Genomic DNA, 10,230 nt, shown 5'->3' with positions numbered 1-10,230 from the left:
AATTTGGCTACTGTGCTAAGGAGGCAGGAAGGATTTGGGATCTGAGGGCATAAGTCCAGATGTGTTCGGACTCTGCAGTAACTTGAGGAAGGAGGATTGGGGGTGGGGGGGAGGGTCCAGTATGCAGATGGGTTCCAGAGATGGGAAACCCAGGCAAGGCAAGGCAAGGCCTGTGCAGTCCCAGGGAAAGGTTCCAGATGTGGCAGTCCAAGACTGGAGTCCAAATGCTTCCACTCTGCGGCATGCAGTGGGAGGGAGGGTAGGAATATATGTAAGGCAATTGCGGCAGCAGCAGCACCCGCGGGGAAGCCCCCCCGCCCAGGGCTCTCCAGCTATGCAGTCTCGGTGTCCGAGGGGCAGCGCTGCGCTCCCGGCCCGCCGGCCGTGGGGAGCCCGGCTGAGGCGCTCCCTCCCCACTTCCCAGGGGTCCCAGGGCGGACTGCGGCCGGATCCCCGCGGGCAGAGGGACGCAGGGCCCGGCAGCGAGGGCTCAGCGTCCTGGAGGAGGGTCGAGGCTCCGGGGGACATCGCCGCTACCGCTCGCTCAAGTGTCACCGCCGCCGTCGCTGCCCTGTGCGTCCTCCTCCCGGCGCGTCCAGGCCGTGATCTCTTAGGTTTAGGTCCAGCTGGGTTCGGTTTCCCCCTTAGCTCCCCCGGCCCATAGCTCCCATGAACCGCGTCGTCCCCTCCCCGCCTCCGCGGGGGCCCCAGCTCGGCCTCTAGCGCAGCCTCCGCCCCGCCCCAGCGCGCACTGGCCCGGGCCGCCCAGGGGCGGGGGGAGAGGCGGAGCTGTTCCGTCTCCCCCATCCCCCCGCCCCCCTGTCCGCTCCGGGCCGCTCCCTAACCCCAGCTGCCTCTTCCTTCACCTGGCCTCGCTTAGCCAGTTTTGTCCCATCCGTCCGACAGACTGGGGCGCTGTCCACCGGGTTCCACCGGGTTCCACCGGGTTCCACCGGGGCGGGGGGTGGGTGGAGGGGGACAGATAAATATATAATGGCTAAAAGTCATTTCCACTGCTTTCACGTTCCTCCACATCTGGCACCCCTAGGGACCCTTACAGAAGTTGTCTGACTCTGTCTGCAATGCCTAAGAATTCTCCACATTTCTCCTCTTTTTGAAATTCTCTTCTCCCCAGAACAAGTTGCACCTTCTCTCATGAAGCTTGCCCAGAACCCTTCAGATCTCAGTTGAAGAGAATAAGCACCCTTCTCAGATTTTCCTAGGGCACTTGTTCCTCGCCTTATCTCTAGCATATTCTAGTTTAGGACCATAGGGAACGTAGATCTGGAGATGAAAAGGCCCCTCACGGGCTATCTAGTCTAATCCCTTCATCTGTGCGCTGTTGTTCAGTCGTTTTTTCAGTTAGGCAGACTCTTCGTGACCCCATTTGGGGTTTTCTGGCAAAGATGCTGCAGTGGTTTGCTATTTCCTTCTCCAGCTCATTTTACAGATGAGGAAAACTGAGGCAAACACGGAGAAGTGTCTGAGGCTGGATTTGAACTCAGAAAGATGAGTTTTCCTCACTCCAGGCCAAACCCTCCATCCACTTCCCCACCTAGCTGCCCCTCCTTCATCTTTACAGAAGAGAAAACCAGAGCCCAAGGATGTTCAGCGACCTGTACAAGGTCACACGGGTAATAAGCATGAGGCTAGATTCGAACTCAGGTACTTGGACTCCAGAGCCTCTTGTATCATATTTATTCCTGTGTAGGTGTTCTATACTTGTCCCTCCTCCTTAGGTTGCAAATCACTTTAGAGCAGGGACTGTGTCATGTGTGTGGATGTGTTGCTTTCATTGTTGCACAGTCCCTCACACATTACAGGAGCTTAATCAAGGCTGAACTGATCCAAATCCTATCTCTGTCACTTATACCTTTTGTCACCTTGGGCAATTTGCCTGCTCTCTTTGAGCCTCAGTTCCTCATTTGTAAAATGAGGAGGCTAGATGATCTTGAAGGTTCTTCAAGCTCTAAATCTATAATCCTGTAAATGAGGGTAAATGAGAAATTGCAATGGAAATGAGAAATAGCATGGAGCAACTCTGGAGGGCAACCAGGCAGTGGTGGGAGGAAGGGACCGTACTTTTTTTCCCTTTTTCTGTTAAGGGAAGTGTTGGGAGGCAAAGCCAATAAGTTCTAAGATGAACTCCCCAGAAGCTCTAACTAATAGCTTGGTTATTATAGGGGTTAATATTGCAAGATGATTTGGGTGCAACTATGTGTGGAAGCGTTTCTCATTTGCGTCTAGGAGGTATTTCTGTTTCCTAGATTTGGCCTGTTTCTCCCATTCCCCTTCTTTTTCTTTCCCCAAGACTTAGGGTTGTACTCTGTTAGGTAGGATAGGATGTCATTTTTGTTCATTACCTTCTTGGAATTTGGGACAGTGGGGGGCAGCTAGGTAGTGCAGTGGATAAAGCACTGGCCCTGGATTCAGGAGGACCTGAGTTCAAATCTGACCTCAGACACTTGACACTTACTAGCTGTGTGAACCTGGGCAACTTGTTTAACCCTCATCGCCCTGCAAAAAAAATAAAAAATAAATAAATTGGACAGTGAATTCTAGTGATGTCATGAAAATAGAATTCCAAGCTCTGCCCCTACCTCACTCACTATATAACTGTGAGAAAGTTACTTAGCCTTCCTGGGCCCTTAAGTGAGAGGCAACTGGGGTATAATAAGAAGAGCATTGACTTTATGACTGAGGACTAGAACTGTGATTTATCAACTGTATGACTGGAAAGTCATTTCACCTGAGCCCTATTTTTCTTCTTTGTAAAATAGACAAACCAGCCCTATCTATTCACATGGTTATTGTATGGGAAAAATTTTGTGGATCATAAAATATGATATATTTGTAAAGCACTTTATTAAGCACCTATTATGTGCCAGGCACATTAAAAATCAAGACAAAAGTTGAGGAGGGGAAAGGTCATATGTCAGGCACTCTGCTAAGCACTTTTACAAATATTATCTCATTGATCCTTACAACAACTCTGTGAGATAGAGACTATTATTATCCCCCATTTTATAAGTTGGGGAAGCTGAGGCAAACAGAGGTTAAGTGACTTGCCTAAAGTCACACAGAAAATAACATCTGAAGCATATTTGAACTCAGGACTTTCTGACTCCAAATCCAACACTCTATCCATGCAGCATCATGGTGCTTCTAGGATAGGTTAAGCTCCTTTGCTCATGGTATGAGCTGGTTGTAACATATAACCTCAGAGTCCAACTCCTTCTTCCTCCCTTGTACAGGCAAAAAAGAAAAAAAGAAAAGAAAAAAAAAATCAGAGCCCAGGCAATTTAAGTGATTTACCTCAAAGTCACACAGGTAGTAAGTGTGAGATGTGGATCTGAACTGAGGTCCACTGATTCCATAGTCCCTCTCATGTTCCATCATACCATATTGCTAATCAGCAAAGGCTGACCCAATTGTTATATTGTATACAGAATTCTTGTTTAGGTAAGGCTTAAAGTCTCTGAAATCCCCTCCCCCCCTCTGAAAATCTCTGCATTAAGTGACTTGCCCAAAGTCAGGGCAGCTGGTGAGAGCAGAGTCAGGACGCAGATCTCCTTACTTTTAGGGGCAACGTCACCATACCTGTCAGTAATAACAATTCATATTGATTTGATGCTTTGAGGTTGCTGGAAGTAGTGGTAGCAAGCATAGGTGGTATAGTGTGATAGAGTACTAGACTTGATTAGAATTCAGGCTACTGGGGCAGCTAGGTAACACAGTTGATGAAGCACTGGCCCTGGAGCCAGGAGGACCTGAGATTCAACCTGGCCTCAGAGACTTGACACTTACTAGCTGTGTGATCTTGGGCAAGTCACCTTACCCCAATTGCCTCACAAAAAGAAACAAAACAAACCAAACAAACAAAAAATAATTCAGGCACTAACTGTGAAACACTGGGCAAATCATTTAACTAAGTGAGCCACACTTTTCCTCTTTTGTTAAATGGGAATAATAATAGTGCTCATCTCAGAGTTATGAGGATCAAATGAATTTTTTTGGGAGGCAGGGCAATGAGGATTAAGTGACTTGCCAAGGGTCACACAGCTAGTAAGTGTCAACTGTCTGAGGTCGGATTTGAACTCAGGTCCTCCTGAATCCAGGGCTGGTGCTTTATCCACTGTGCCACCTAGCTGCCCCCTCAAAATAATTTTTGCATGTATTTTTTAAAGCTTTAAAAGTGCTGTATGAATGCCAGCTATTATTTACCAAGGATTTCCCCATAAACATTATAATCCCCCCTTTTTTTAACCTATAAGAGGTTAAGTGATATGTCCATGGTATAGAACTAGTCAATACCAATCTGACTTTCAAAATCAGGTCTTCTGACCCTATAAACCAGCAGACTCTCTAGGACACCATCTGCTTTCCTATGTAAGTGAATATCTTGTTTTAGGATCATAGATTTAGAGTAGAAAGAGATCTTAAGAGGTCAAAGCCCCTCATTCTACAGATGAAGAATCTGAGGACCATAGGGGTTAAGTAAGCCCAGGTCTCCAGCGTTTGGCACGGTGCCTGGAATACAACAGACACTTCATAAATGCTTGTTGCCCTGACTTGAAAATTGTCTGAATCCTAAGCTCTCATATTTTTCTAGTGCAATACATTGACTTTTACGATTAATTATTTTATTATTTAAAAACAAAAAATCCTGGGAGAGAATAAGTGAGCTTTTAGATATGGGAATTCTCTGGGCTCTAGGGGCCGAAGGGTTAAAATTCGAAGGATATTATCATTTATTACCAACAACATCATTAGCCATCACCCCCAAAGGGGAATACTTTCCCCTCCCTCTGCAGGAAGTTGCGGCTTTCTCTGTAGGCCCTCCCCTTAGGAGAGGGAGGTTGAAAGGCATAGGGAGTTGGGGTTGGGTAGCGAAGTGAGGGCGTGCGCTATGCACGATGGGATTTGTAGTCCGGACACGACCAACCTGTGGCCCTCATCGAGTCCCGGCCGCAGGGGCCCCTGGAGAGAACTCCACTTCCCGGCATTCTCGGCGGTTGCCGTTAAGCGCGAGGGCCGACTGGCCGGGTTCCGGACTGAATGTCAGTACTGGGCTGTTAGGCTCGAGGGGAAGGTTGGTTGGCGGTTAGTCCTGCGGCCACCGCCGCCGCCGTTGCCGCTTCTGCTGCCGCGGGTTTTCGGCGTTCCCGGGATGAAGCCGTGAGGGAAAACCACAGGGAGGGGGCCGCGGAGATGTTTGGCCGCTCGCGGAGCTGGGTGGGTGGGGCCATGGGAAGTCCCTCCCGCAGCATCCACTCCTTGGACCACCTGAAGTGAGTGGGGAGGGTGTTGTGTTTTTTGTTGTTGTTGTTGTTGTTGGGGGAGGGGAGGGAGAGCAGAAGGCTCCAGGTGTGTGTGGGGGAATGGAGGAGAAGAGAGCGAGACCCCGGTTTGGGTACCAGGCCGGCAGGTGGCTGAGGCCAGTGATGACACTCTGAGGCGAGAGATAGGAATGAGGGGGGAGATGGGTAAATGCCCCCATGGTCGGGGGAGGAAGACGGGGGCTCGAGAAGGCCGAGGGCCGGGGGACCGGTGTAGACGCGTGTCTTGACCAAGACGCTGAAGCCGGTGATAGGGATGTCGGAGTGGAGAGACCAAGAAGGAGAAAAAGTCTCTTGGGATGGGGGTGAGCACTTGGAAGAAGAATGCAATCCCTCGGAGGGGCTGGGGGAGAAAGGGGTGATGAAAGAAAGATATTGAGGAAGGGGGTGGTACCAATCTCTGAAAAGAAAGACTGATCCCGGGTTTGGTAAGGTGGGGGTGGGAAGAGTTTTAGGGGAGGGGGTGCAAAATAGGAATCAGGATAGAAAGAAGGGCAGCGGGAGTTAGGGAGGAATTTAGACAGGTGAGGAGGAGCGGGTGTCCTTGTCAGTCACCGATGGTTATTTTCTCTTGCCTGTTCAACAATGCCTACTGAATTTTGACGAACATACCGCAGAGTCCTGTTGGATGTTTCTTGCTCTCGTTTACACTTCGTCTTTGAGATTCCGTTTCAGTGGACTATTCCCCTTTGCTCAGTTTGACAGTTTTTTGTCATCCTTTGCATCTCCAGCTCTTAGCAATGCCTGGCACACAGCAAGGGGCTAATAAATACTTGCTGACTGGACACAGTAGATCTGAGGTTTAGGAGGTGGAAGGGACTTTAGGAATCGACTGGTCCAACCTTGATAGATGTGGAAACTGAGACCCAGGGGAAGGAAGTGACTTGCCCAGCTTCACTGCAGTAGCAGAGGTAGAATTTAAATCCAGACGTTGTGATTTCAGCTCCAGTGCTCTTTCTAAGATGCTGTTTCTTATTAGCTGAGAAGTCAGGAGCGGTTATGTAAGAAGTTAGGAACTTTTGATTGTGCCTGGACCAAGAGAACCAGTGAAGATTCTCAGATTTTCTGGAAGTGTTTTAGAAAATGCTTGTATTAACTGTTTAGCTTGTGTCCATCAAATGCTATTTTATCACTTTATCTGTCATTAATTAGATCTTAATCAGTATTAAAGATTAAGGGAATTGTCAAGTTGTTTCAATCTTGGACTACCTGTTTACAAGCTGACTGCTGAGACATACTTGCAGTACAAATGAGAACATTGACTAAAACTTTGGAATTTTTTTGTTGTCGTTGTTGATTTTGACTGAAGGAAGTATTGGGACAGCTGTTTGTGATGATGGCAAGATTATTTTTCTGTGTATATCTTTTCTTCACTTTCCACCTTGCAAATCCTAATGAGAGATGAATAGATCGTCCTATTAAGATTTTAGTTTTCTAAAAGGATAGGCTACTCTTTAATTCCTGGACTGCTTCTTAACACCCTTTATGCATAGGACTATAGAGATTTGCATTGAAGTACATAAAATTATCTGAATAGGATTAAGGTGACCATATCTGTCTAAACTGTGAGGTTGGAAGAGGTAGTAATATGCAGAGAAGATATATCATTATTTACCAAAATACCAATGAGCAGTAATACTTGGAATAATGGCAAGACTTGATGCTTGCTGATAAAATGTTTGTTACTTTTATTGTTAAAACTGGTCACCATAGAAACACAATATTCTATACATATTCCAATTATTAATAGGAACTTCAAACAAACTGGCTTAACTTTTTGTTGTTCCCAATTTTAGCAAATATGGTATATTTCAAAGTTGATTATGATGGCTCTTCCATTCTTAGGACATCATTATGTGTAAGGAAAGTAAATTGTATTTTCTACTTCCCAGACATCTCTAAGCCATGCTGCTTATATTCTGGCCTCTTTCTCCTATCCACCTGAACTTGTACTTCTGACCCAGGGCTTTGACTGGTGAACTTTTCCCTCATCTTGCACATCCCTGATCATCCTCTTCCAATTTGAGTTCCTCAAATGTGTTGTCTTCCCCTATTTAGAATGTGAACTCACTGAGGGCAGGGACTGTCTTCCTTGCTTGTTTTGTATCCTTAGCACTTAGCATAGTTCCAGATTCTGGACTCGTTGGGTATAAAGAGATTTGGATCCTAGTAGATTAGCTGCTCAGCTGTTGCCTTGCTGTCACTTTAGATGAGTTATTTAGTCTTTCTGGTCTTACTTTCATTGCCTGTAAGTGAAGGAACTGGTATATTGGAAAGCAATTTGCAATTGTTCTAAGGAAAGTGATTAAAATTTCCTTCCTTTTAATCCCAAGATCTCACTCCTGGGCATAAAAACCAAGGAGGTCAAAGCCAGCAAGAAAGGTCAAATACAAATCAAAAATATTTATATAGGGAGGCATGGGAAATTTATATGAACGGATACAAAGTGAAAATAAACAGAACCAGGAAAACAGTATACACAATGATTATGATGTGTATGAAAAAATAAAAACATACAATTGAAATTGAGTGTGGTATAATTATAATTACCAAGTTTGACTCCTAAGGAAAGTTATGAAAATACACCTAATTTCCCTTCTTTGCATCTATGCATGTGTAACACTACATGTAAGACTGATATGTTGGTTAGTTTTGTTGAAGTACTTTTCCTATCTCTTTTAAAATTTGTTATAGGGAGCAGCTCTTGATTTAGGGAGGAAGAAGGGATATCTATTGGGAAATGAAGTGACATAAAAAGTCTCAATACAATTTTTTATTTTTAATAAAGGAAGGAGGGTTGTACTAGATAGATGACCTTAAAGATCCCTTCTACTTCTAAAATTATTCTGAGTCTGATTAATCTTCCTAAAATATAGGTTTTAGGTGTTACTCCTCTATTGAGGACATATGATGATTTTCTGTTGCTTCCCACATGAATTTTGTGATGTAGTGAAAAGAACACTGGATTTAGAGTCAAAAAGACCTGAATTTGAATCCTGAGACATAGAGCTAGAATTGAAAAATAACTTAGAGGTCATCTAGTCCTACCCCTTCATTCTATAGGTAAGGAAACTCAAGCCTAGAGAAGGTAAGTGACTTGTTTGCATTTATTCTCTTTATATTATTCTGTATTTACTTATATATGTCCTTGTTTGTTTCTCCGATAGAGAATGGAAGGTTCCTTGGAAACAGGGATTGTTCGATTCTTGTATTGTATTCCTAGTGCTCAGCACAGTTCCTGGCACATAATAGGCAACTTAATACACGCTTCCTGATTGGAAATGTTGGGTGTTTTGGTGTGTGTGTGTGTGTGTGTGTGTGTGTGTGTGTGTGTGGTTTTTTTGCGGGGGAATGTGGGTTAAGTGACTTGCCCAGGGTCCACCCAGCTAATAAGTGGTCCTGTCTGAGGTCAGATTTTGAACTCAGATCCTCTGAATCCAGGGCCAGCGCTTTATTCCACTGTGCCACCTAGCTGCTCCCCTGATAGGAATTGAATGAAGTAGCAGAGTTGGAATTTGAACTCAGTTCTGAGTCTAGGCATTTTTTTCTTCTGTAACAAGCTTTCACTTCTGACCTTTGGTAAAATTTTCCCCCTCTCTGAGGCTGTTTCCTTATCTGTAAAATAGTTGGACTAGATAATTTCTCATCCCCTTGGCCCTCCATAATCTGATTCCATTCTCCCTGTTCATCTGTTCCCTAACTCTTGGCTCAGTTACCTTACTCAGTGCCGTTCTTCCTGCATTAAATGTCCTCTCTGCCTAGCCCATATGTTCCCCATCCTTCAATGCCTAGGTTTATTTTGTAAAAATTTCTCAGTGCTTCCAACCTATTTTGATCCTTTCCTTTTTCTTGTGCTTTAAACTTTTTGTCTCAACTTTACAATGAACATTTTTATTATATACTGTTTTGCTCAATTTCACGTCTTATTCTCCCCAGTTAGATTCTAAACCCTTGTGAATACAGTTTTGTATTCTTTGCTATTCCACCATAGCACAGACAGTCCAAAGTACATAATTCTTTAAATCCTCATTGACTGGTATGAGTTATGTCACTTAGATATATATCCAGATATCTTTGCTTGCGACTTTTTTTGCAAGGCTGTATTCTTTTTGGCATGAAAATTACGATTTTACAGACAATATAGATGGATTCAGGTAGTTGTAGAGTTAGTGATGTCCCAGCCCCAGTCTTGTTCACTGACCTAGTTTTACATTTTTAGGCATGAGTCATAGGGAGAAGTGCATATAAACTCTTTACTTAATTTTATATTCTAGTGTTGTCCTATTGTTTTAATTTCGTGTGATTTCTCCATTATTCAGAAGGTTATTAATGAAGGTTGTAGAAACATAATATTTGGAGAATGTTCTCTTCTCAACTGTCAATATATCTGAAGTGGCACAGCTCTGGCACTCTTTCTCAGGAAGTCACTGACTTTTGACAACAACATATATTTCTTACTTAAAATAGTTCATTTCTTTAGTATGATTTAGAAAGGGGCTTGATAGGAATCAATGTTCTGGGGGCAGCTAGGTGGCTCAGTAGATAGAGCATTGGTCTTGAAGTTGTGAGGACCTGAGTTCAAGTTTCACCTCAGGCACTTACTAGCTGTGTGACCCTGGTCAAGTCACTTAACTCTAATTGCCTTAAACATCTGGGGCCATCTCCAAACATCCTGATGCATATTTTGCCACTGGACCCAGATGGTTCTGGAGGAGAGAGTGAGGTTGGTGACCTTGCATAGCCTTTCCTCACTTAAATCCAATTCATTGTAAGTCATGACATGAGCTTGATGTCATGGTCCTCTGGAGAATGAAGGACCAACACATAACCAACAAAGAATTCCAAAGGACAGTGGCAAAGTTCATCATTGAGGATTACAGGAAGTTCATCG

The 10,230-nt window shown here is 44.6% G+C and overlaps 1 protein-coding gene across 7 annotated transcripts in view; it reads left to right on the top strand.

Annotated features, from left to right (window-relative positions):
• The first annotated feature begins 5,046 nt into the window (after window positions 1-5,046).
• CLEC16A (C-type lectin domain containing 16A) overlaps window positions 5,047-10,230 on the top strand; it is a 235,123-nt gene continuing 229,939 nt past the window's right edge. For all 7 annotated transcript variants that reach the window (XM_043972793.1, XM_043972785.1, XM_043972809.1 and 4 more), the window contains exon 1: window positions 5,047-5,291. In XM_043972793.1, coding sequence (XP_043828728.1) covers window positions 5,212-5,291 — 80 coding nt within the window. In that variant the 5' untranslated portion in view covers window positions 5,047-5,211. The remainder of the gene's footprint in view (window positions 5,292-10,230) is intronic.

This window comes from Dromiciops gliroides, chromosome 1 (assembly GCF_019393635.1).
Source record: "Dromiciops gliroides isolate mDroGli1 chromosome 1, mDroGli1.pri, whole genome shotgun sequence".
In the NCBI taxonomy this organism is placed as follows: domain Eukaryota; kingdom Metazoa; phylum Chordata; class Mammalia; order Microbiotheria; family Microbiotheriidae; genus Dromiciops; species Dromiciops gliroides.
The sequence above is the reverse complement of the archived record's forward strand: the minus strand, read 5'-3'. Positions and strand labels throughout refer to the sequence as shown.